General features: G+C 42.8%; 1 protein-coding gene across 2 annotated transcripts in view; it reads left to right on the forward strand.

Annotated features, from left to right (window-relative positions):
* CCHR3.PART0H5orf22 (chromosome chr3.part0 C5orf22 homolog) overlaps positions 1-27541 on the forward strand; it is a 313287-nt gene that overhangs the window by 76212 nt on the left and 209534 nt on the right. For both annotated transcript variants that reach the window (XM_044065335.1, XM_044065334.1), the window contains exon 6: positions 1451-1572. In XM_044065335.1, the coding sequence (XP_043921270.1) occupies positions 1451-1572 (122 nt within the window). The remainder of the gene's footprint in view (positions 1-1450; positions 1573-27541) is intronic.

A 27541-nucleotide genomic window follows, 5' to 3' on the forward strand; every position in this document is an offset into this window, starting at 1 on the left:
CAGTTCTCTGCCTTACCCTTTGGACTATCCTGTGCACCAAGAGAATTCACAAAGTGTATAACTCCGATTGTAGCTCATCGTAGGCTACAGGGTCTGCACATTTTTCATTATTTAGACAACTTGCTTATCATTTCAGAGACTTTTTCAAGATATCAGAAATCTCTCTTTTGATGAGAGATCTCCTACACAAACTGGGATTCCAGTCTTTTTTGACTTCCTCATGCAGGATTATGTTCTGGGATGTTAACTAGACTTCAGTTCAGAGAGATTTTCTTCCACAGGAAAAATAAATTAAGTCTTTATTTAGATTTATTTCTAAGGTTTTCACTCAGACTTCAGTCACTGTGGGGTCTACCTCAGGATTGTGGGTCTCATTGCATCTTTGATTCTTATGATGGCCCTGGCAAGACTCCACGTGAAAAACGCAATGGTTTCTAAAATGTCTTTGGTACCAGCATCAGCACCCCTTATAGTTTCAGGACCCAGTGAGCACCCCTTATAGTTTCAGGACCCAGTGCTGGGGTTTGTCAGAAGAGAAGTCTTTTGGTGAAGAAGATAGATTTCCTTAAATCCAGCTCTCTTTTTCTCCCTCCCTGCTCCAAAACAGTCCATCACCACAGATGCTTTGGTCTTTACTTGGGGAACAGTTTCCGGAGTGATAAAAGTTCAGGGGGTTTGGGACACACTAGCCAGATGCAAGCACATAAATTTTAAGGTGATGCTTGCCATGATCAAGGCATTCAACTCTCTCAGAACTTTCTTTGGTCCCCGGATCTCTTCAAGTAGTTACAGACAGTATCACAGGCATGTGGTACATCAACAAGCAAGTGGGAACCAGGTTGTACCCACTTTGCAGACTAGCATGTTAGCTTGGGGTATAGCTTCACAACCTAGTCTCACTCTACAAGCATCCTACATTCCATCAGAGAAAAAATTGTGTGGCCGACAAGCTGAATAGGACAAGGGCAGACCCTCACAAATGGAAACTAGATTGGAATTTGTTCCATTGTTGTGAAATTCCTCAAGTAGACCTGTTTGCCTCCTCTTTGAACAATCAACTTGCAAAATTTATTTCCAGGGCACCTTGCAAGAAGGCCTGGAAAACTGATGCCCCTTCTGTTCTCTGGACAGGAATGTTTCCATATGCCTTTCCACTAACATCCAAGGTACTATGAAGTTTTAGAAGGAATCCCCCAAGATCATTTTAGTGATTCCCTTCTTGCCCAGATGCAGTTATCTTTCATTTGGAAATGGCCAGGGGCAATTACCACAAGCTTCCTCACAGACTGGATCTACTCATACAAGACCAGAAGACCAGGAGTGTTTAATAAACCCCCACAGCAATCATCTTCATTCAAATGTCTGGATGATAAGGTCTCAATTCCTTTAAAGTACCTTTTTTTCTGAGGACTTGCAGCATGTGCTAATCTTTTCTCCTCTTGGCTTGTAGGAAGTCTTACTAGATTGTGTTGATTATCGAACCCATCAGCTAGAAGACCTAGAAGCAGCCTTTGCAGATCTTTGTGATGATGACAGTGAAGAGACAATTTTGAAATGGGCATCAAGGCCTGGGTAAGTGATATTGTGCTGTAGTTAAGAGACTGTGACGTGAAATAAGGAATGAGAAATAGAATTCACATTAGATTGTGTACGTTACAGTTTATACTTGCTTCATTTGTGCTTTTTAAATGCATTTTATGTATGTGTAAGTTTGAGCTTATTTACAGTTCTTGTTAAGGACTGTGATTACCAGCCTTTAGCTGAGGAACTGAATTCCCTTCAAATTGTACTTGTTATACTGAGCTTTAACTTGGAAGTGTTTGCATAGATACTGTTATACCCCAAGTAGACTTCAAAGAATTTTTCCTCGGGTAGATGGCAAATGTTGGAAGTGTAATAGGGAAGAAAGAGGTACCTGGGAGCATATGTTCTTGGAGTGAAATGTGTTGGCAATCTAAAAATTCCCTACACAGTGCTGTGCCAGAAATACTGGAGAGAAAATTAGCGTAACTAAGAAAAATTTTTTTTTAGCTGGGATGCAGGAGCTCAATTGCCTAGACATAGTAATGCCTTTTTAAGTTTAATTCTGGTGGCTGCCAATAAAGCAATTACTAGAAAATGGAAATCAACGTCTAAACCAGCTGTACTTGAAGCAGTATGAATATTATAACAAAGATTAAAAGGTGAGATCCTTAGAAGACTGTAAAAGTAAATTACATAGAAAAATGCAAATTGTGGAACAATACATGCAGAAAATGTTTTGGAGTAGGAATGAGGTTTAAAAGAGGGCAGGGATTAAAGAATGTATGTAAAATTGCTTTGATTACATGGTATAGAACAATATATGGAATGTATAATGCTTGTAAATCTAAACTTGTTAATATGGTTTGGTTGCTTTTTTTTAACACCTTTATTGAGTGATCACTTGTGACACAGGCAAATTTACATTTGTAGAAAAGTAATCAAGTTATATTAAATTAACATTAATAAACATACTTCACGTATATTGCTCTGTCATATAACCTAAGCAACATTGCATGAATTATTCAAGTCCTGCCCCCTTTTTTTTTAAACTATCACTTACCGACATAAGCAATCATGTGTATATAAATGAAAACAAACCACGCTGACACAATCCTAGTTGGAAGCATTTTACATCACAAACCGTAATGACACACTCCCAGTTGCAAACATTATACATCACTTATGATCTACCCAGTCATTTTCAGTCAAATATTACATCACTCATTTAAGTCCTGCCTTCTTTTAAACCTTATTCCTCCCCTGTATGTGTTGTTCCCACAATTCCCATGGTTTCCTATGTAGTTTGCTCCTACCTTTTTCTAAAGAACTCAATTCCAGTTGCTTTATCTCTTTTACTGTATTCACTACTTCTAATATAGTTGGTTTAGATTTTGATTTCCTTTTTCTAGTAATTGCTTTTTTGACAGCCACCATAATTAGACACAGCACAGCTGATTCTGTATTATAGCTCAGAAAAATCATCTCCATCATCGCACCAGTCCTCCCACCCAGCATCTCCAACAGTACATCCCACAGGAATCCTTAGTCTGCCAGCCCACCACACTTCCAGAAAATATGTTCCCAAGTACCTCTTTTTTTCCCCATCACACCTCCAAAATTTGCTGTCTACCTGAGGAAAAATTCTCTGTAGTCTACTTGGGGTATAAAAAATATGTATGTAAAGATTTCCAAGCAAAAATCCTAAGTCTTCTAGACTTTGTTCCATGTTTCATTGTGAATTGCTTATCCAATCTCTATTCCCAATTCTTTCTAACCTTCTCTGAGTCTCAGAGTTATCTTAAAGTATTTTATATGCTCTACTAATTATTCCTTTTGTAATTGCAGCTTCTGTTCTAGATTCTGCTAAAACTGTACCAGTGCTGGTCTTTTGTTTAGGACCCCCTATTTCTTTCTCTTTGCCTATATTCTGATATCAAGCCTTGATAGGGAAGACTGTCTCTAACGTGCAGTCCAAATAAATTATTGGCCTGTTCTCATTCTATTATCTTTCCCATTCTAGTTATTTGCTCCCAGTACCTTGGTTCCTTTGCCAGTTTTCTCTAATAAATTACAGCCCCCTCTTACCTATTGTCTGTATCCCTGATAGCAGTCATCCCTATTGGGAGAATCTCTTTTTCCATTCCCTTGTTGGCTTAGTTCTTAAAATACTTTCTACTACTTTATGGATATAATACTCTGTATAATTATTGATCTGAAGTAGTTAACTTCATTTGATCAGCAACCTGTGGGTATCGGATCCGATCTCTGATCCGAGCTTGCAGCTTTCCAAGCTAAAAGATCCGAGCTCTCAGCTCCTCCCCTTTACCCATAATAACCTGCTACCTCTCTCCAGTCCCCAGATCTCATTTACAGCGGCTTCTGACAGCTTAAGTGACGAGCTCTTGGCGTTGGTGAGAGTATCTAAAACTATTTTAAAACTTTTTTTCTTAAAGTTTTTTCGTGTGTGTGAGTCTAGTAGGCCCTTAGTGTTCTATAGCTGTAATTTTCAGTTATTGTTTGTGGTAAATTGTGTAAAGTTTTTATTTTTTTTTCCCTCCCCTTTCTTGTGTGAGTGGGCGCGTTTCAACATGCGATGGCTAAAGGGCCTATGGCCATTTTTCTAAATGCACTGAGTGTGGTCATAAGCTGTCCCCAGTGGATGGCCACACTCAGTGCATTCTCTGCCTGGGGGTGGCCCACTTGTCTTCAGGCTGCCAAGTGTGCACAGCCTTTAACCCCTGGGCTGTGAGGGATAGGAGGAATAAGGTAATCCTGGCGGGACTCTTGCCCCCGGATTCTTCTTCCTCCTCTCCCTCAGCGGCACCAGCCGTGGCTGCGGCTGTCCAGCCTTCAGTTCCCACTCCCCCGGGCAGGGACTCAACCTCCCTCTGTGTCTCAGGGAGAGGGGGACTGTTCTAGCAAAGACAAAAGGCATAGGGAGAAGGACCGGCATAAGAGCCACAAGCGGTGGGCAGAGTCTCACCCCTCTGCTCCGCCTGCTAAATTAGTTAGCTCTCCCAGGAGGGTCTCCGGTTCTTCTCCCTCTCGGCTCCATTCACCCCACTTTTCTCCGGAGCTGGAGGAGGAGTCCTGGTCTCTCTCGAGGTCGTCTAGGTGGCCTTCCCGGCCCGCCTCGACTACCTCTTCAAGATCTACTCTAAGTATGTCTGATGCTGATATGGACCGGCTGATGCGTCGATTCCTGCAGGCCCAAATGCAGATGGGGGTGCTCGTGCCTCCCCCCCCTCCGGGGGGGGGGAGCTCGGCCCCTTTCTTTGCCCCAATTGCTCCTTCTCCAATTCACTATCGGGTTTCGGAGTCTTTGGATCTAAGCCATCTCGGATCCGGGGAGTCGGCGCCGACAGTCATGGCTACTTCGACTGTACCCTTGAGCGTGTCGGATCCGACCTCTTGGGGCCGAGAGCCGAGCTTTGGATCCGCAGGGGTCATTGTGTCTTTGGCTCCGTTTCGGTCTGAGCACACTACCCTTTCCGATCCGATCGAGTCAGCTCAGACTCCGGTCCGCACGTCGGAGCTGAGGGGGCTACTCTCGGAGCCAGGGGAGAGTGGCTCGCCCTCTGCTTTTGATGTGGTGGAGAGGGTGCTGTCGGAGTTCCAGGTCCCCGGTCCAGGCTGCAGATCCACCCCTCACTCCCTCGCATTTGGGCCTGTCGTCCATCGTCCGGCCCCAGGGACAGCCTGTGCCGATGCTCCAGTTGGTTCCCGTAAGGGAACAGGACCCCGTTGGTGAGGCCTCCTCGGACAGTCCCACCGAGGAGGTCCCTCACAAACGTAAGTGCAAGAGGAGGCACTTGGACTCCCCCGAGTCCCTCACGGAGGACACAGACTTAGAGGAAGGGGAAGGTTCCCCAGGGTCACCCCCTGAAAACGTCTCCTTTGGGGACATTATGGAAATGCGTATTAGAGGGGGGTGGTCTGCCCAAAAACCTTCCTCTGATGAGTCTGTGTTTCTGGAGGTGTTCAACGCAGGCCCGTCTACCTCTTGGGTGCCCCCCCCCCGGCTGATCCCCTGGTAGACTTGATTACTACCAGGGCTTGGAAGGAGCCGGACACCGTGGAGCCAATACCTAGAAGACCGGACAAGATTCTTAGTCCTCCCCCTGACAAACAGGCATGGAGTAAAGGGTCCCCAGTAGATGCCATGGGGTTGGCGGCTACCACTATGAAGGAACTAGCGCAAGAAAGTTCCTCGGTCCATCCTCCTGATAAGAAGTCTCGGACGATGAACCGTATTGGAAAGCGGATGTTTGCTTCAGCCACCTTTTCTATAAGGGCGCTGAATTATATGGCACACGTCATTAGACTCCAGCGGGATCTGATAAAAGAATATGCTGGAGCTCCCCCAGAGTCCATGGCGGCAGAGGATAAACGTACTTTCTCTGCTCGCATGGCCACTCTAAAGTAAATTTCTAACACTTCCATGCGGCTTCTCTCCCATGCCACAGAGAGAGCGGCTAGAGCCAGCATGGCAGGGGTCACCTTGTGGCGCCATGCCTGGCTTCGCCTTTGCGGAACCCTTCAAGGCGTCCTTCGCGAACGCTCCCTTTGACGGTTCTACGCTATTTGGCAAAACCGTCCGCGACACACTGCTCCAGAGCGAGAAAGAAGGGAAGACTCTGTCTGCTGTCGGGATCCGCTTCTCGAATCCCCAAAGGTCCTTCTCAAGGAACCAGAGAGGACAAAAGAAGATGTGGTTCCGGAAGTCCCAGCAGTCCCGTCCCGCTCCGTACCCTTTGTCCTTCAGAGGCAGAGGAGGACAAAGTGGACGCCGGCCCAGAGGCAGGGGGGGCGAAGAATTTTGGGTCCAGAGAACCCTTCTCGGACCGACCCGCGCAGCAGCCCTGAGTGCTTGCCCGGCTGTTCCTCTCTGGAGGCAGTCGGGGGCGGTTTTCGGAGCACCTACGAAGATGGGAGTCCATTACAACAGATCGTTGGGTGCTCCGAATAATATCCAGAGGTTACACTATCCCCTTTTTGAATCTTCCCCCACGGACAAAGCACCTTCCCGATGTCCCACCTAAACGGAGGGAGGCTGCGGCTTCAGAAATAAAGAAGTTGCTAGAAAAAAGGTCCATCCAGCACGTCCCCCCAGAGGAATCCGGATTAGGCAATTACTCCAGGTTCTTTTTGGTGCCAAAGAAGATGGGGGACTTGAGGCCAATTCTCGACCTGTCAGCTCTAAACCTGTTCATTGCCAAAGAGAAATTCCGGATGGTCACTCTGCAAGCTGTTCTCCCCCTTTTACAGGAGAACGACTGGATGTGCTCCATAGACCTCAAGGATACGTACTACCACATTCTCATGGACAGACGCTCCAGAAGGTTTCTCTGCTTTCGGCTAGGAGCCAGTCATTTTCAGTTCAGGGTTCTCCCGTTCGGCCTCACCACAGCCCCCAGGGTGTTCACCAAGGTCATGGCAGTTGTAAAAGCCCACCTGAGACTTCAGGGAATTCAGGTCTTTCCGTACCTAGACAACTGGCTCCTCGCTGCCCCCACCAGGCATCTGCTCTGCTCCGCCTGGGATTATTCCTTATCCTTGGCCCGGCATCTAGGCATTACCATAAATTTTCAGAAGTCGTCTCTTCATCCTGTGCAAGTTCTGGATTTCATAGGGGCCAGGATAAATACGCTCCAGTCCAAAGCCTTTCTGACAGCGGACAGGTTGCTCAACTTGTTGCTACATGTAAGCGCTCCTACAGTCCCCAGCCCTGCCTGCAGAATTGGTCCTGAGAGCCCTAGGTTCCATGGCGGCAGCCATCAACCTTTCACCTCTGGCACAATTACAAATGAGAGTCCTTCAATGGACTCTTCAGGTTCAATGGTCTCTCCTCCTTCATCCATTGGATTATCTGATTCCCCTAAGCAAGGTTTGCAGGAACTCCCTTCTTTGGTGGCTCCATTCCCGACAGCTGCGGGAAGGGAGACCATTTGTGATGCCTCAACCCCAAGCCATGCTGACCACGGATGCTTCTCGCCTCGGGTGGGGGGGGGCATTCCATTGTCAGAACCGTCCAAGGCACGTGGACCCCGTTAGAGACCGTTCTGCATATCAATGTCCTGGAGATGAGGGCAGTGCTTTTAGCGTTGCAAGCCCTTCAAGACCTTCTTCCTCTGGGGACTATTGCAATTCAGACAGACAACATAGCAGTAGTCTGGTACATCAACAAACTGGGAGGAACCAGATCTTACCCTCTTTGTCGAGAGGCGATTTGAGTTTGGGAATGGGCAATTTCCACCAACCGCTTTCTGATTAGCAACGCACATTCCGGGTCGGTCCAACATTCTAGTGGACAAGCTGAGTCGCTCGATCCTCACACCTTACGAGTGGACTCTAAACCTATCAGTAGCGAATCAGATCTTCCTCAGATGGGGTCAACCTCGCTGCGATCTTTTCGCTTCTCCCTCAAACGCAAAATGCAGCGAGTTTTTCGCTCTGATTCCCCCAACAGGGAAGAGCCCCAGAGACCTGCTGGTTCATGCTTGGCCCCCTAGTCTTCTTTATGCTTATCCTCCTCTTCCGCTAATGACAACATTTCTGCAGAAAGCTCATCGGTTGGGGAGCAAAATAATCTTCATAGCCCCATTCTGGCCTCGCCAGATCTGGTTCCCTTACCTGCGGTCTCACAGCGTAGCTCCTCCTTGGCTCTTGGTTCCCATTCCGGATCTGATCTCTCATCCTGTGGGATTACAACCTCTGAACCTGCACGACCTCAAGCTCACGGCTTGGTTGATCTAGTTCCACTGATAGCTAGGACTCCGGGTATCTCGTCTCCCGTAAAATCTATCTTGGTGGCGGCACATAAACCTTCTACCAGGAAGATCTACAATAGTGAATGGAAGCGTTTTTCCATCTGGGCCAAACATATAGGGATTTATACCCCTTTACTGCTCCCATTCCAACGGTTCTTGAATTCCAGTCCCATATTTTCTACCAAGGAGCCAGTGCTTCTACACTCAAAAGTCCAAATGGCAGCCATTTCCCATTTCCACATAGGGGATAACCTTGGTCCCTTAGCATCCGCTAAGATATGCAAAACCTTTTTGAAAGGCACCTTTCTGTTGAGACCTCCGATCAAGAATGCGGTTCCCCCGTGGGACTTAACTTTGGTTCTTCAGGCACTGACGGGCCCACCCTTTGAACCTGCAGCTTCGGTAGAGTTAAAATTTCTATCTTGGAAAACAGCTTTCCTGAATGCAATTACGTCAGCCAGAAGGGTATCTGAACTTCAAGCCCTTTGTATGAAACCCCCATATCTGGTCTTCCATAAGGACAGAGTGTCTCTCAGGACTAACCCTTCATTCTTGCCTAAGTTGGCCTCCGAATCCAATATCAACCAAACCATTGACTTACCTGTTTTCTTCTCCAACTTTCAGAACAAAGGGGAATACAGGTTGCACTTATTGGATGTGCACAGACAGTTGCGTTTTTACTTGCACAGGACAGAGGCTACACGGAAATCGGATCAGCTCTTCGTGTCCTTCGCTAAGCCATCTTTGGGGAAGCCTATTACGAAAGTTAACTTAGCGAGATGCATATCACACTGCATCATTCACGCTTATTTAGCCTCCGGTCGGCTTGAACTCTTAGGGGTTCATACCCACTCTACCCGTTCTATGGCTACTTCTGCAGCATTCTGGTCAAAAGTTCCTTTAGATGACATCTGCTCAGCGGCTACTTGGTCCTCTTCTCATACCTTCATTTCTCATTATAAGCTGGATCTGATATCCAGAGGTAGGGCAGCATTTGGCTCCGCAGTGCTCCGGAATATCCTTCCTTGAGGACCGCCCAAGGTTTTTTGGTAGCTGGGGACTCTGTCCCACAGGTTGCTGATCAAATGAAGTTTACTTCAGATTAAGAAATTATGTACTCACCATAACGTTCCATCTGAGTAGGTAACTTCATTTGTCAGCAACCGACCCCCCCCCTTCCCCCTAGCCTGTTTCATGGTTTATCCATGACGGAAGGTTTTCCCGTTGTCATGCATCAGGTTAGTGTTCATCTATCGAGGGTCTTAGATGGTTGTTTTTTAGTTGGGTGCATATTTGTTAAACTCTGTCTGAGGACTGGAGAGAGGTAGCAGGGTATTATGGGTAAAGGGGAGGAGCTGACAGCTCGGATCTTCAAGCTTGGAAAGCTGCCGGCTCGGATCCGAGGTCGGATCCGATACCCACAGGTTGCTGACAAATGAAGTTACCTACTCAGATGGAACATTATGGTGAGTACATAACTTATTCTCCTTAAAGGCCTGCATCCAAAATCCCAGCCTGTCTTTGTTTTTTGAGCTTCCCATCCTATTTCAACATCATCCCTTTCCACTTTGAATTTTAGTTTTCTGCTTGTGCTGTGTATAGGAACCTTAACTGTGTAGTTTTGAAATACTCCTTCAAACTCGGTAATCGCAATCTGATCTGTTTTACTGGAAGACTCAGCCTATCCCACTTGACTCTTGCCTTCTTCCCTTCCCAAATAAAGTCCTTCAACTCTTTATTAATTGGTATCCACAACTTCTCCTCTGGTTGATAAAATATGCCTGACCTGTATATGAGACTAAAAACATTTTGACTGCTTGTATCTTACTATCCTCTAACATATCCATGGCTGCCACATCAGAATAATTTTTAATCCATCTCTTAAATATTTCATCTTATGTCCCCATAAATATGGATATTGCTGAACCACTTCATGTGTGGGTACATAATTTGCCACTATTGCCTTTGTTTTAAGTTCATTAATTTTGTATCCCAAAAAGATTTGAAACTGCCTCAAAATATTCCACAACACTATAATTTCTCTTTCTGGTTTTGTCAGGTATAAAATAATATCTGCAAACAGAGCTAGCTTTTCTCGACTGACAAACCAATTATATCCTTGAATTTGAGTCCCTTATTTTCTTTGCCACTGGTTCTAATTACAATGCAAATAACAGAGTAAAGAGGACACCCCTGCCAGGTTCCTCTGCTCAAGCAGAAATTATCAGAGAGGACCCCGCCCACTTTTAATTTTTATCTCCGATCCCTCATATATCCTCCTAATCAACCTTATAATTTTTTCAGGAAATGCAAATGCTTCCATTACCCTGCTCATAAAGTCCCATCTCACTGTGTCTAATGCTTTCTCTGCATCAAAACCCACGAACAACAGTAGAATTTTTTTTACATTCTGCTTCCCTCTGGATCATCAGTGTTCTGCTAATGTCGAATGTTTGTCTCCCCTCCACAAAACTACATTGATCCATATCTATCAATTTTGGCATTACTTTTATCATTCTTTTAGCCATTATAGACATGAACACTTTAAAATCATGGCATGCACACTTTATAATCATGGTTTAGTATTGAAATGGGCCTGTATGAAGCTGGGTCTAATGGATCTTTACCCTCTTTAGGTATTATAGCTACCACTGTTTTCTTCCAGGATGGGTGGTACTTCTCTTCCTCTTAAAATACTGTTAAACAAAACCTTCCAGATATTTATCAGTCTTTTCCCTCCTAGCTTCCAAACTTCCACAGGAATACCATCTGTTCCTGGGGACTTTCCTGTAGATTGGTTATACATCACAATTTTTACCCCATCTCCTCCTATCTTAACCAATAGTAATTGAGCCTCACCTATCTCTAACCTTGGCATATTTAATTCTTCCATAAACATTTCCATTTGTATATTTTCTTGAGTTCCGTATTTCTGTGCTTTATACAAACTTTCATAGAATTTCCGAAATATTTCAAATACTTCTACAGGATCTGTTGTTACCTTCCTTGTTATAGGCTCCCTAAGCATGGCTACAGCCATTTCTTCTTTCTCTTGCCTCAGTCATTATGCTAAAAGTTTTTGTGCTCTACTGTTATCATAAAACAGTTGCTTAACAGCAATCTCTTTAAACGTTTGTATATTATCGAGGTTATCCCTTATTTTCTGCTTTACATTCTATAGTTGATCCTTTTCTTGTTTTGTGAGATTCCCTATATTCTGCAATATTATAACATTTCTCAGTCCCTGTAAATAATTCTTGTTACTTCTCAACCGTAGCTCCCTTTCTTTTAATTCCACTGTATTTTTTTTAAACTCCACCTTAATTTTATCCCACTCCCTAGGTATATTTTCAGGAGAAATGTCTATCCTTTCTAATAGCTTCTAAATAATCTCCACTACCCATTCCTTAAATTCCTCTTTTCAACACATTAGTGGAAATGCATCAGTGTCTCTTATTTCATTACCTTGTGTTTTTATTGTAGTTATTATTGGCGCATGATTTGAAAATGGTTATTGGGTGCATATCAAAACCTTCAGTTAACTGCACATGTTCCTGTGAAATGTGTATTCTGTCTAGCCTAGCCCAGTTTTTATGTCTTTGGGAATAATATGTAAATTCACTCCAAACTCCTGTCACTGAATTCACATCTTCCATGCCAAATATTTTTATAAATTTCCTCAGAAATCTACCCTCTTTTGTTATAATTTCCCTTCTGGGCCCCCAGACACATATTCACTGCTGCAAATCACATTCCATTCCCCACCTGTAAGTAATATACTTTGCTGAAATCTGATTAATTCTCCCAGAGTTTTCTTAAGCTCCATTATAGCAGTTTTAGGTGTAATATAGATACATGCCAGTGCAATCCTTCTCCCTTGCCAGTACTCCCTTAGCACTGCAAATCTGCCATTATTATCTTTTTTATCCTCTTCTGTCATTATTGGAGCTCCTCTTGTCCCAGGTACTCTGCTGAATAACTATCCTGAAAACCTTTCTTTATCAGATTCACATATTAATTTCTAAGTGCATCTCCTGTAAGTTAGCTATTTCCACTCTACATTTTTTAATGTAGTTCACTACTGTTTATTTTCTGTATTCATCTGTGAGATCTCTGACATTAAAAGACATTATAGAAAGCATCATTGCATTACAAAAATATTATTCCCACCTTTATTGTTAAATGTCTAATTCCAGCTTTTGTGTTACATGCATACGCTGTTTGACAGGTTGAACTTTTATAGAGGTGTTTTTTGAAATATCCATTTGAGCCTATGTCACATCTTGCAAAACTTTTTGTTTTATTGAATGCCCTCAAACAAAAAAAAACATACCCCAATATTCCCCAAAAACCTTTTAACTTAATATGAACGCACAAAATTATGTACATCTTCAAATACTGAAGTTTGACCCTCCTAAGGGGAGCAAAGGTCCCAAACTGACAGCCACACTCATAGACCTGAGTTAACATAAAAGAAGGGTTAAACATGCTAAGACGCATGGTGCAGCCTGTGTTTCTGCTAAGTGCTAATTGGGTTTGTCTTTTCTTTATAGCTGTCCCAAATGGGAAGACCCCTGAATGCTTTCAGAGAACATTATGTCCTAGCCAATTTCTCTTTTCAATTTTCTTTTTGTTTCCTTCAGCCACTCTCCACCAGCCTGTAACCAGTTTGTTTATTGGATTGCTAGAAAAAGCCTCATAATATTCAATATTCTTTTTTATTTACTTGCTTACTCTTAAAATGTGTTAGTAAATCAATCCAAGGTCCTTAATCCAGTCATTTCCCCATGCAAAAATGAGAAAAAACACATTATTTTTTGCATTTGTCATGCTCTTTTAACCAGGTGTTTTTTCATTGCATTGCCTACATTTCTTAAAACTGAACAAGAAGCAAGAAAGAAAGGAGAAAGAAAAGGGAAAAAAGTTGCAGCACCTGTTACAGTCCACATTGCAATTAAAAATAACTGGGAAAACTTTACTTATAGCATGCAAAATAACCATATACACAAAAATAGTGCTAATAAGAAAAAAATCTTTACTTACAGTAAATTTTCTCCCTCCTCTTCTCTTCCCAAAGCATTTTTTGAACATTAATGATGTGAAGTATGGCATATGCTTTAGAGTCCCCCACAAGTCCAACAAATTCTGAGAAACTACAGTATTTCCAGATTTTATTGTTTTGTCATATTTCACTCATATAATTATTGCATTGTAATCCCACATTAAGTTGCTGGTTTCATTACTGTTCATCTCCATCTTCCATATCCTGTTACTGCTTCATTTCCAGTGTACTCTCAGTTCTTCTAGTCAGCTCTCGTGATCCCTTCCTTCACTCTCAACATTTTCTGTTGAAACACTGGAAAAAGTTTCACAGGTGCAGTCTCTCTCTGGTCTTTATTACTAGAAGAACAAGAAGCAGAATCTCTGTCTGTTCCACAGCTCATTTGTTGGACAAACTTGTATTTCCTCCTTTGCGTGTACTTCAGCATGGGTGCATCAGTTTGAATCTCACACCTGCATCTTGACATTCCCTGAATTGTGGAATAAATTTGCTTCTCTTATGCCTGGTGTACAATGAGTAATCATTCTCCACAAACACTCTGCTGTTTCCCACTTTTAGTACTTTGCCCTTTTGCCACAGTTTTGTCAAAATTAACTTCTCCTTCTGGTAGGATTGCATATTTACTATTAAAGGTCTAGGTTGCTTTCTCATAGCCAGGTTTGGAGCATATGCACAATGTGCTCTTTCAACTAATAACTCCTACTGTGGAATACCAGTCCAGTTGCTTATTTGTGATTTCATAAAATGAATGCAGTCTGTTCCTTCCAGCTTCATTGGTATAACCTTTTCTTCATTTTGACATCTGATTTTTGTAGCTTTGTCACTTCATCTGAATATTTGTTTAAAGCTTCTTCCATTTTTTTCAGCCTTTTGTTGTTTGTGTTGATATACTCCATCAGTGTTTTGTTTATTTTAACCAGGTCTGTGTGCAGTTGTCTTAGATCTTCCTGTAGGTTACTGAAATTCATGTCTGGAGTCTGCATTGCTTTTTGATGAACAGCTGCAGAACTTCCACCCAGTCGGTGTTTCTTCCTCACTTTTTGTAGCTGATTTTTTTTCCAGGTCCTCTGTGTTTCTTCTGTCATCCAGGCAGTACACTTACTAGCCAGTTACTGAAACTTACCCATAAATGCAAATCTACTGGCCTTCTGTGCTAACTTTCTGTTTTCACACTGGGAGAGCTAACATTAAGCTGTTATTCAATGTGTAGCCATCTTGGAAATATGGTTTGGTTGCTTTTATACAAATGTAAGTTTGCCTATGCCACAACTGATAATTCAATAAAGATGTTTAAAAAAAACTGACTGATTTACTGGGTTTAGGAGCAGTGCAGATACCTGTACAAAATCCTACTGGCTCATAAGCAGTAGGTATGCCTCAAGGGGATACGGATTAGATGTCCTTCTGTGTTACTGTTGCAGTATTCTTAACCTTGGGGATCTCCTGTCAAGGATAGCCTGACATCTGGCCAGTATACCAAAGCCTTTAGATCTTTTATGTGTGCTGTAAGTCACATGTATGCTCCCTGCAGAGGATGTAGGCCATAAAGGTGACGTATGGACACAATTACCCAGAACTTATTTGCAGCCAATTCGAACACTGTCATATCTCATTGGTCTGAATACACTTTGCTGTGCTGAATACCTAGCTGTCAGATAAGTACCCCAATGGGGGATTTTTTTCTTCTTACTGTTGGTCTTGTTGTCTTTTGAATACTTGGAGTTAATGTCAGTGCTGGAGGCAGATTCTCCATAAGGATCATCACAAACCATGACTATTTTGTTTGGGTACTTCCCACAACTATACATCCTGTAGCATTTGTGCCTAAGACTCTTAGAAGCTATTTGTCTTCCCTACCTATGTATCTTTAGAACCAGTGGCTTAAACATTTAGCCCAGGTTAGCATGGCGGAATCAGTTAACCCTGAGGTACTACAGTTAGGCAAGACGGGGGCCAAGAAATCTTGGCCGGATTCTTTGGCTATCTATTCTCCACTGGACATCTCTCTAGAAGTGGGTGATAGGCCATTGGTGTTGACTTTAATTTCATTTCCCATGACCATGTCAGAGGCTGTCATGGATCCTTCCTTTCGCACGCCGTCAGAGGTTTGCAGCTGTCTGTTCGGGACATCAAGGGGAACCACGGTTCGTTATCTCAGAGGCCCTACAGGGATTCCCCAGCTTCTGGTTATAGAAGAGGTTCTGGGTACTCTTATTGAATCTTGCGTCAGGGGTCAGAACCTCCAGTGTTTGTCAGGACTGACGTCGCTACCAAGAAAAAACAGAAGACTAAACATTCTTCTATACATTCTAAGGGAATATCAGGAGTTTACTCAGGGCCCGTTTAACGCCTTAATGGCCCTGAAGCCTCCCTAAGGGGGTTTCTGTACCTACTCCACCTTGGACTTCAACTCCTTCTAAAAGGCCCAGGGAACATGATTCTTCAGATGAGGATTTGAAGACTAATGAGGGGTCTTTTTCTTACTCATCCCAGATGCCTTCTCCCTTGGCTTATAGGTCTGATGAAGAATCCATTAGGCCTGAGTCTGCTTTGGAGGAGCTGTCTTTTGGGTACACAGTAGCCAGAATAATGCAGTATTTTAAGTGGGATTTTTCTTAGGTGTCTGATATCCCAAAGAGGTATTATGAGCCGCTTCAGGTGGACACACCTAAACCTTCTGCTGTACCTCCTGTGTTGACTGCTTTGCTAGATACCTTTATAGCTGTCTCTGAGACTCCTGATGCTCATTCCCCTGCTCCTAAGAAAGCCGATAACTTCTATAAGGTTCCTGAGGATTGTCAATTCCTGTTTGTGTCCTTCTGCTGATCCCATAGTGGTGAGATTCTCCTCTAACAAACCTGTGTTTTTTTTTCCCTCTATGAAGCTCCTATCTTCAGATAAGGATAGTAGAGCCATGGAGAGGATTGGAAAGAAAGTTTATATTGCTGCCACCTTGGCCTTTAGGGCCATTAATTGCCAAACTCACATGACTAAATATGCTCTGGCCTTGATTGCCTAGGTTATGACTGACCTCCCTGATTCTGAAGGAAAGTCCTTTGCTCTCTCTATTTTGGGTTCTACCTGTCAGGTGACTTGCCACTCTATCAAGTGCAGTTATGATGCTGCTGATGCCTTTGGATCTGCCATGAGGTGTTATTTTTGGCTTTGTTTGCATTCATTACCTGAAGATGTTAAGGCTAATTTGTTGGATGCTCTTTTGAATAATAAAATTCTCTTTGGGATTCCTGCTGCTGCTATGTTTGTCTTTTCAAGAAAAAGGCAAAGCTTTACAGGACCTTAAATATATTTTTATGTTCATTATCCCGAAGTTCCAGAGGAACTGTCGTACTAGTCCATACAACAAGCAACAATAAGAAAATCAAGACCACTGGTTCAGACCCAAAAGTATTTTATTCTCTAGCGGCTCGGACAAAATTCAGCTAAAAATGTGTACCTTTTATAAAAAAAAAAACACAAAACAGTCCGTCAATAATACAACCAAACAATTAAATAAAATACTTGCAGTTAACCTCTCCATTCAGTTCTATAGGGACCAAAGTATCATATTTAAGAATAAAGACAGACCCTTTGTATAACCGTTTTTTTTTTTTTTTTTTCAAAAGAATTTCATCATCATTTTCAACAAATACTTGCTTTAAAATACAACCTTGAAGCATAGAAAAATCGGATCTATATCAAAATTCCGAAGTGGTACAACGCCGAATGTGAAAACATCAAACCCAAAATATCGAATGGTGAAAATAGCAAAGCCCCGGAACATCGAAATCTTACCTAGGGCAAGATTTCAGTGGGCCGTTCCGTGACTTTGCTATTTCCTCCACTGTGGTGCAAGAGTTACGGACCTTAGGGTTAGGGTGCGGGTTAAGGTAAGTGGATAGTTAGTAATGTATGTATGGTGTTGTGTTTTGTTAACTGTATGTGTGTGTATTAATTATTTTGTTTGTATATAGATTTGTAGGGTATGTGTGCAATAGTTACGGACCTTAGGATTAGGGTGCGGGTTAAGGTAAGTGGATAGTTAGTAATGTCTGTGTGGTTTAGTGTGGGGTTGGGTTTTGTTAAATGTATGTGTGTGGTTTATTTATTTTGGTGTGCTTGTGTTGGGTGTATGTTTCTTGGAACAGCAAATTTTTTCCCTGGGGAAAAAATTCACTGTTCTGAGCATTCATTGTTTTCAATATTTGAAATTCCAAGTTCAAACATATGGTGTTCGACATTTTGGAATTTCGAATATATGATATAGACCCGAAAAATCACTGCCATGTACACCTCTAAAATGACATACCAAAATCTTGTCTTCCTTTTGATTTTTTATGTCCCTGATATGTTCCATTAACCTCACTTTAAAACTTCTTTTTGTTTCACCAATGTAAAAGAAACCACATGGGCATCTTAAGGCATAAATAACCCCCTTGCTGTTACAAGAAAACATCCCCTTGGTACATATTTGATTTTATTCACATATTCAAAGGAACATATGTATTTGCAAATAGAACAACTGTTGCATTTATAAGTGCCCGTAGATGTTGGACAAACACTTAAGTTGCTTTTAGGTAAGACAAAATTTCCATGAACAAGCATGCCCTTTAAACTTCTTCCCCGTTTGTATGACATCATAAGGTGCTTACTTAAAATTTTACTCAAATCCCCATCCTTGTGGAGAAAATTCCAATAATATCTTACAATATTACTAACTTCTTCACTTTGTTTGTTATATGTGCTAACAAAATACATTTGTTCATTCTTGTTTTCACCATTCTCTCTATGGTAGATAGAACTGTTGTACAAGGTCTGCTTTGGTTCGCAGTGCTGCCTCGTCAGACCGCTAAAGGCAGGAAGGGTGATAGGCGAGCTCCTCCTAAGTCTTCTCAGGCTCCTGTGAACCAGAAACCTCCTTTACCTGACAAGCCTGCCTCCCTGCATTTTAACCCTCCCCAACAGTCGGCCAGGTTTCTTTGTTTTTTCAGCTCTCCCTCTCTCTCCCAGACTGGCAACTCATCACTTAAGATTCTTGGGTTCTGTCCATCATCCATCAAGGTTACTTCATTGTGTGGAAGTCTCTCCTTTTTTTTTCCAGGGATTTCTCAGCCTCCTGAATAGCAGCATCCCTATTTCTCAACCTCCTGAAGAGCAGCATCCCTATTTCTCAGAGGTTCTTGAGTCCCTGGTTGAGCAGCGAACTATTCATCCTGTCCCTCCTCATCCTGTCACTCCTTTCCAAGTAGGAAAGGGATTCTATTCCAGAATGTTTCTGGTTCCTCGAAAGGAGGACGCTTGGAGGCCTATTCTGGATCTTTCCTTCCTCAACACTTTTCTTAATTTTCCTTCCTTTTGGATGCTTTCTCTTCAAACCCTCTTTTCTCTGTTGCTGCCTCAGGCTTTTCTGGTGTCCTTACCCTCTTTTCAGAAAGTTTTTGTGTTTCTCAGTTTCTTCCGGTCATGTTTGATTCTGTGCTTTGCCTTTTGGCCTCTCTGTTGTCCCAAGGGTATTCAGAGGATGCCTTGCTCCTGTGAGCTTTTTGCAGACTCCAAAGCATTCAGATTTTTCCTTATCTAGACTACTCGTTGCTTCAGTCTCCTTTTTCCGGTTTCCTGTTACAGGCGGCTCTGGAGTTCACTATATCTCTTTTTCAAAGTCTGGGGTACACTATCAACTTCTAAAAGTATGTCCAGACTCCTCTTGGGATCATATGTATCTGGGCTGCAGGATTCAGACAGTGCCAGTGCTGACCTATCTTCCACATGCAGAGGTTTTGTCCTTGACAGTTTTCTTTCAGTCGCTTCGTCTTCTACTTTGCCATTCCACCCAGTAAGTTTCTTCAAGCCATAGGGTTCATGGCCTCTTGGATTCCAATGCTCCCTCTGGCAGACTGCATATGTGGAAGCTTCAGTGGTACCTCAGGTCAGCTTGGCTTCCGCATTGCCTCCCTCTGGATTTTAGAGTGCCTCTCCATGTCTAAAGAAGGGAAATCAGTTGGTGGATTCAGCAAATGAACCCTCAACACAGGACTGCCCTTTTACGCTCCGGTTCGTTCCCAAGCGCAGTTGTCTGACATTTCAGACATGGGGTGCAGTGCTTCCTGTGGTCACCTGAAAGTTCAGGGTCTGTGGCCCCTCCATCAGACGTCAGACCACATCAACATCAAAAAGAGGAGAACTCTGATTCTGGCCCTTCAGGCCTTTTACCACATGCTTTCTCCAGGCCCCCTGAAGGTTTGCACAGACAACACCACAGTAATATGGTATGTCAATAAGCAGGGAGCCAGAAAGTCTTATCTTCTTTGCATCGTCTAGTGGTAGACTCTTTGCGTAGGTCCACAACACAGGCTTATGAGTGGATGCTCCACAGAGACGTATTTCTGGACATAGTGTATCAATAGAGTATTCCTCAGGTAGATCTTTTTGCCTCATCTCTGAACAGGCAGCTCACTCTTTCCTGTTCCAGAGTGCCATGCCATCTGGAGTGGAAGACAGACACCATTTCTTTCCCTTGGAAAGGGAATGTTTCTCTATGCTGTCCATTCTCTTCCTCTACTTCCAAGAGTCTTGCAGAATGTTCAACTGGACTCTCCAAAAAATCTTGATAGTGATTCCCTTTTGGCTGAGACAGCACTGGTTCCCCCTGTTAATGCATCTGGCCAGGGGCAGTCATCACAAATTACCTCCCTGATTGGATCTCCTGACAAAGGACAAGAGGGCACTCATCCATCCTCACTTGTCCGGTCTTAACTGACACTGTGGGTGATGAGATTTTGATCCCTTTTAGCCACCTCTTTTCTGAGGACGTGCTCAGGATTTTACAGGAGACAAGAAAACCTGCAACCAAAAAGTCTTGTATGTCCAGTTTTCTGTCTGGTGCCATACATCGTAGCCAGGACCCTTTTTCAGTGAATGTCTTTCTGGTTCTGTCTTATTTGTATGAGATGCTCCAATCTCGTGGCCTATTTTTCTGTGAATGCCCACTTGTCATCTATTTGTGTCTGCCCTTGAATCCTCCTTTGGCTTCTCATTTTGAGGTTAAGCAATTTCTTAAAGGAGTCCTGCATCTTAAGCCCCTGAGGAAGCCTGTTCCTCCTCCTTGGAAACTTAATTTTGTTTTAGAAAAATTGATTCAGGCTCCTTCTAGCCTGCAGTTTCAGCTTCTATGCAGCACTGTTCCTGAAAGACTGTCTTGTTTGCTCTTCTGCTTGAAGGGTTCTTAAGCTTCAAGCACTTATGGCCATTTTTCCTTTTTTGTTTTTTCCACAGAGACCGGGCATCTTTTCATACTAATACTTCTTGTATGCCCAAGGTTGTTAATGAGTTGTCATTAAGTCAGGCAGTACAACTCCCTCTCTTATTTCTGTCTCCACGGTCTGTTAGTGAGAGGGTCCTGCATACCTTGAATTAGAATAGACAGCTCTGGTATTATTTTGATAAAACTAAGGCCATTCATACGTCTGACCAGCTTTTTGTTTCATTTCATCCCAGGACCTTGGGTTTAGCTGTTTTACAGGCAAACCATCACCTCCTGGATATCTAAGGCCATTTCCTTTTGTTATTCCTTTCATGATAAGTGCCTGTCTACTTCAGTCAGAGCTGATTCCACTAGGCCTGTTACTACTTCTGGTGCTTTCTTCAAGGGTTGGACACAAATTTCATCCTTGAAACTACTACTTGGTCCTCAGTGTATACCTTTACTAAGCATTATAAATTGGATATGTTTTTTAGGGCCAAAGCAGGTTTTGTTAGGACCATCCTGCATAGGTTTGTTGAGGGCTCTTCCCAGCCTTGCATTTCCCACTGCTTTTCCTGAGCTTTTTTACTCTTCCTAAGGTATATAGTACATGTGTATAAAATCTTACCATAAAAGTAGATGTCCTTCTCTTCACTATTGCAGTATTCACTTCCTCCCTCCCCCCATCCCATCCTCCCTTTTCTTTTGGGTTTTGATTTGGTTACCCTCCTGAACATGGGTCCCCCTTTTTTTCTGCATTTTCTCCCCTTGGATGTGTATAGCTTCCTTTTGTTTGATGAAGACTTTTCTACTGAGCCAGTTCATTTCTGGGTAACTGCATCCACACACCACTTTATGCCCTACGCCCTGTGCAGGGGGCATATGTGTGATGTACGGTGCATACAAGCTTTGGTATACTGGCCGGTTGTTGGGTTATTCTTGGCAGGAGATCCCCAAGGTTAAAAATACTGCAGCAGTGAAGAGAAGGGCATCTACTGTTATGGTAAGATTTTACACAACTGTACTTCTGTACCCACTACTCTGCTAATGAAGAAAATAGAGCCTCATGCTGGTTTGGCAAAAGGAACTTTTACCTCTTCTTGCTGTTTAGTTTCTGTAAGTCTTTTGAGTTTATAGTACCATGGTAGGAATGGACCCCATTCCTAAGTCAAGTATTATTAAAGTTCATAAAATTAGTATTGTTTCAATCATTGATGTTAACAGAAGTTGCTCTTCTCAGAACCAGCAGTATTTATTTATTTGACATTTGTTGACCGAGAATGACTGACTGTGCTTGTGCCCTTTTTCAGCAGAGGCCCGGGGAGAAAAGCTCCACAAAGTATTACAAACGATACAGTATGCATGAGGTAATATAAACATGCATTACAATGCTTGGATTCACAGTTGTAACATGAGAGTTTAAAGGTGTTATCTACAAAAAAGGTAATAAAACCAAATATTAAAGTCTTTCATATATCACCAATACATAAGGACTTCACCATATAGAGAGGAAGTAATGACAATTAACTCAAAGAGTTTAAGAAAAGAGTGTAGAGGTACTGTATCTTAGTAGTTACAGGCAAAATCATGTACATCAGTAATCAGAAGCAGAGGGGAAGTTGATAGGGAGAGCAGGTGATAGTAAAGGTATGGCTATGGATAAAAGAGGGAAAATTAGAGATTTTTTTTTAATTTGTAAATAAAAGAGGAGAGTAGTAATAGTTATTAGAATCAAGTGAAATCTGACAAAGGGGAATAAGCTAAATGTGAAAAGAAGGGAGGGAGGTAAATGAGTAGTGGAGAAATTGAGTGAAAAAGGTATTAGGAGTTAGAGTTCTGTAGCGAAATGAGCAAAGGATGGGACACAGTATCATATGCCTCAGATAAGTCCAGGAATAGGCAAGAGACTAGTTTATTGACTCTGGATTGCACAACTGAATTGGTAAAAGCAATGAGAATGGTGGAAGTACTATGGTTCGGTCGAAAACCATGCTGAATAGGTGTTAAAAGGTTTTCTAGTAATAGGTGGAGTAATAATTGTGCATGGACACATTTTTCCATGATTTTTGAGAGTGGAGAGAGTAGCTGTAGGCCTAAAATTGGAAATTTCTGTAGATTTTCCTCCTTTATGGATGGGGATAATATAGATTTTTTTCCAGATAGATGGAATAGTAAATTCAGACAGTGAGCGATTTATCAGAATAGATATGGGGTACGCAATGGAACAGGTGGCTATTTTTAAGAAGTATGGTGGCACGTTGTCAGCAGATGGAGAGCCTGGCTTTAGGTTCTGAAGAAGTTTTTTGATATAGGCAGTTGATGCAGGTTGAAGGGAAGGTGTATTTTTGGGGATTGGGATGTTTTTCAGAGTGAGGGCTAGACAAATCAGAAGCAAGGGTGGAGTTGGGAAGAGATCTGGAGCTAGAAGGCAGTAATTTACTGATGGTGTTAATGAAAAAGGAATTGAACTGGGTGGCTATTTCAGTGGGAGACATGTTAGGATCAAGTTTAGGAGATGATGGGTTACCTGGATGTAATATGTGGTTAATTGACTTCCAGAAGTCCATAGCATTACTGTTGTGATTAGAGGTGGATTGTGAGTAGAAGTTTGTTTTATCAGATGGTATCTTTTTTTTAGTTTTATTTCTAAGTTCTTTATATTTTTGTAAGTCTGAAGGAGATTTTGATTTGGTCCATTTTTTCCATGCAAGATCTTGGATAAAGAAACGAGTGGTGTTGGTAAGCCAAGGGGAGATTTGAGATTTAACTCTTGTTCAAAGAGGGGCAAGAGTATTGAGAATATTATAATACAAGAAAGTTGAAGTGTATTACAGCATCATTAAGAGGCAGTGAAAAGAGTAAAGACCAGTTAATGGAGGATAGGAGGCTATTTAAGTATTCTGGGTTGAAGTTGGTCGATTACAGAAAGTTTTATATTTGTGAATACTAGTAGTATGGGATGTTTATCTAAGTACTCTGATAGGGGCATGGCCACTAAGAGAATCAGATAGTGATTCGGGTTTATAGTATTTATTGGGATGAGATACTAGTATCCACTCGATAACGGAGTGTGAGTTTGAGAGTTTATTTAGGTGGGTTGGAGTTGAAATGACCTGTGTGAAGCCATAAAGGTTTATACTTTGACTAGGGGAGTCTGTTTTAAAGTGATGCCAATTTATGTTGACATCCCCTAGGATGGTTGTTTCTGTAGTAATGTTATCTGAGAACCAAGGAGGGAGATTTCACCAGGAGGTATGTATATGGAGGCAACAGTTAAGGTACAATGGTTGTTGAGAATTACATTAACTGACAGAATTTCAGCAGAGGGGAAAGGAGCTAGAGAGGTGTTAGAAGAGTTTACTGTGAGATGGTCAGGGTAAAGGATAGCTACTCCTCCACCTTTTCTATTTATTCTATCCAGTAGCAGTATGATGTTCATCGTGTTTCACTGTTGCAGTCATTACAATTGGGTTATCCTGCTAGCAGGCTACCTGCAGTCGGCCTGAATTCCAAAGTCTAGGTCCGACGTTGGTTGCTGTCGCCTCCTCCCTGACATCAGTGCGCCAGGAGTATAAAAGATGCAGCCGACGCCATTTTCTTCAATTTTTCTTGCCCCAGATGATAGGTGCCCCCAAAAGGGTAGGCTAAAAAGTCTGTAAAGCATGCATGCACCATTACAATAATTGACCAACTATCCTTACATGAATATGCACTTAGCAGTAAAACGGTTGTACTTAAACAGAATTAGACATAAACCTTGCAGCACAGTAGTTATAATTTCATAAACAAGGCTGTTTTAACCACCAGATACTGTTATATGAAAATTATCTGACAGTTGTTTCACTTTCATATTCAGCTCATCACCAGTGCTGCATGAAATGTTCATCATGTTTCACTGTTGCAGTTATGACTGTAGGGTTCTCCCCTGCCAGCAGGCAGTCCTCGGTTGGCCAGAATCCCAAAGTCTGGGTCCGGCGTCGGCTGTTCAGCCTTGCTCCCTGACGTCAGAGCGCCAGGAGTACAAAGCTGACAGCCGACGCCATGTTCTCCAGTCTTGGCCGTGCCGTGATAGCAGTTCGCAAGTGCCGGTCAGCTGACTCCTGACAATTTTTTCTAATCAAACTTCAGTCCGAAGATTTTCTTCTCCTACTCAAAGCTAAGTACCCCGTTGGGGAAACTCTTTTCTTGCTCCAGTCCGATGTCAGAAAAAGTTAATAATTGTATTTCATGTGGGAAGCAAATACCTCATAAGGATTTTCATTTTTACTGTTTTTCTTGCTTAGGCTTTGACCACGACGTAGCTAGTTGTCGGTTTTGTGCTAGGTTCAATCGACGTACTATTAAACGAAGGTACGATTTTGCTTTTCATTACTTCGGTAGGCGTTTTAATTACAAAATGTCGTCGGATACGGTTCCAGCTACCGGAGTTCACAAACGACGCAAGGACAAAGACAGGCCTCCGAGGTCCAAATCAGACGATATCACACAAGCGGAGCCAGCTTCAGGTTCAGCCGGCGTCAGTGAGGCACTTTTGCAGCCCCTGTCGTCGGCCTTTTTGGAACCGATAGCCGAAACAGACTCCCACGAGGAGCCAACTAGGCCTTTGAATATTTCAGTTGGACCTTTGGACAATGCTCCTTCGGATGGGTCCAGAGCCGCTGTGCAGGTACCGGCTTCCGAAGGGGTTTTCAGGCCTACTCAGCTTCTTATAAAGACAAAGGCTAAGACTCCTTCCAAATCAAAGACTGCAACCCAGGCCTCTTCTAATCCGGCTCCCAAGTCTCAGAAACAGTTACTTAAAATGGTGGAGGACTTACTTACTATGATTAGGGGTTCACATCCCCCTCCAGATAAAAGGCCAAGGCAGGAAGTTTATTACGACTCCTCTGATCAGGCTTCTGTTTCTTCTTCTGACCAGGAATATTCTTTCCCTCCTTATGAGGATTCTGATGCTGAGGAATCCATTCCTTCAGCTTCTCCCCCTGAGGATTTCTGTTTTGGGGAAACTTTGCATGAAATGAAGGAACATTTCCACTGGGAAGGACAGGAGTACTCGGAATCTAAGAAAAGACTAAGGGATTTTCTTCTTCTTCCCCAACATAGGCCCCTGGCTATTCCTCCTATTTTGGATATTGTGGATGATGCTTTTTCGGAGGCTAACTTAACTCCTGACTCTTTTTCTCCAGCTCCTGTTAAGCCAGACAGATACTATAGGGTTCCTGATTCCCACCAGTTTTATTCAAGAACCCTACTGCTGACCCTGAAACCATTTCTCAGGGTCCTAAGGGCGTTAAGGCCTCTTCTGCTAAAAACCCCATTCCCACTGAGACGGATTCCAGATCTTTAGAAAGATGGGGCAAAAAAGTGTACACTTCTGCTACTTTATCTATTAGGGCTTTAAACTGTCAGTTTCATATGCTGAAATACCAGCAATTTCTCCTGTCTGTTTTAAAGCAAAAGCTAACTTCCATTTCCGCCTGTGCAGATAAGGAACTACATGGCTTATTGCATGCCACTGAACAAGTTGGTTTACACTGTGGATTTCATGCCTTGGAGGCTTCTTGTAGGGCTGCTGCCTCTGGCACAGTAATTAGAAGGCATGCATGGTTAAAGGAACAAAATTTGCCAGATCAGGTAAAGGCTAAATTATTGGATGCTCCTGTTCAGCATAATGTTTTATTTGGATCTAAAGCTGAAGACGTGATTAAAAAGATGGAGGACAAGGCAAAGTCCATGCAAACAGTTAAAGATTTCTTACAAGTACAGCCATCCAGATTTAGCAGGAATTGGCCTACAAAAAATTGAACCTTTCCCAATTCAGACAGGCCTCAGAGGGGTAGATATAGACGCCCCTGAGGTAGGCCTCAAACGCAAGCCTCTTGTAGACCAAGACAGTGGACTGCTTCCACCCCTAGGGGAGGAGAAGACCGGTCGCAAGCTCATAGAAAATAGACTCAATGACTCCCTCTGTTGGGCTGTAGGAACTTCTTGCCTGAAAGCCCCTCTCTGAGGAAAACTCTCTCTTTTTCATCTAAATTGGACTCGTATAACCCAAGACAAGTGGGTTCTGGATGTGGTTTCAAGAGGTTACAAATTCCATTTTCATACCCCACCAAGGCCAAGCGGATGGCCAGATCTTCCAAAACATCAGTGGTCAGAGGCATTAAACCAGGTGGAAGCTCTCTTGGCTATGAAAGCCATAGAACTAGTTCCACTTTCAGAGATGGAACAAGGTTTTTACTCAAGGCTCTTTCTAGTCCCCAGGAAGCAAAATTCATGGAGACCCATTCTGGATCTGTCAGTCTTGAACACTTTTCTAGAGATACCAAACTTCAAGATGCTTACTCTACAGCAGCTACGGTCAATGCTGACCAAAAATGCATGGATGGTAACTTTGGATTTAAAAGAAGCATATTTACACATTCCCATCAGACAGGAACGCAGAAAATACCTCAGGTTGAAGGCAGGGTCGAGGCACTACCAATTCTCTCCGCTGCCCTTTGGATTGTCTACTGCGCCCAGGGTCTTTACCAAGTGCTTGGCTCCAGTAGTAGCTTATTGCAGACTCAAGGGAATTCAAATTTACCCTTATCTGGACGACTGTCTTATTCAGGCAGACAGCAAGGATGTCTTACTCCAGCATCTACAGTTTGTTCAGAATCTTCTCAAGTTCCTGGGATTCACTGTAAACATAAAGTCAAATTTGACACCCTCACAACAGATAATTTTTCTGGGCGCTTCTCTAAACACAACCCAGATGGCATTTCTGACATATGAAAAACAGTTACAGCTGGCTTCAACTTTCAAAACCTTGGCAACTACAACTCCGCTATCTGCAAGGAGATTCCTGCAGGCTCTGGGTTACATGGCCTTCTGCATCCTTCTCATACCATATGCAAGACTACATATGAGGAAAATACAGTGGTACCTAAAAAGTGTATGGTCTCA

This window comes from Protopterus annectens, chromosome 3.part0, assembly GCF_019279795.1.
Source record: "Protopterus annectens isolate FY-2018-M chromosome 3.part0, PAN1.0, whole genome shotgun sequence".
In the NCBI taxonomy this organism is placed as follows: domain Eukaryota; kingdom Metazoa; phylum Chordata; order Ceratodontiformes; family Protopteridae; genus Protopterus; species Protopterus annectens.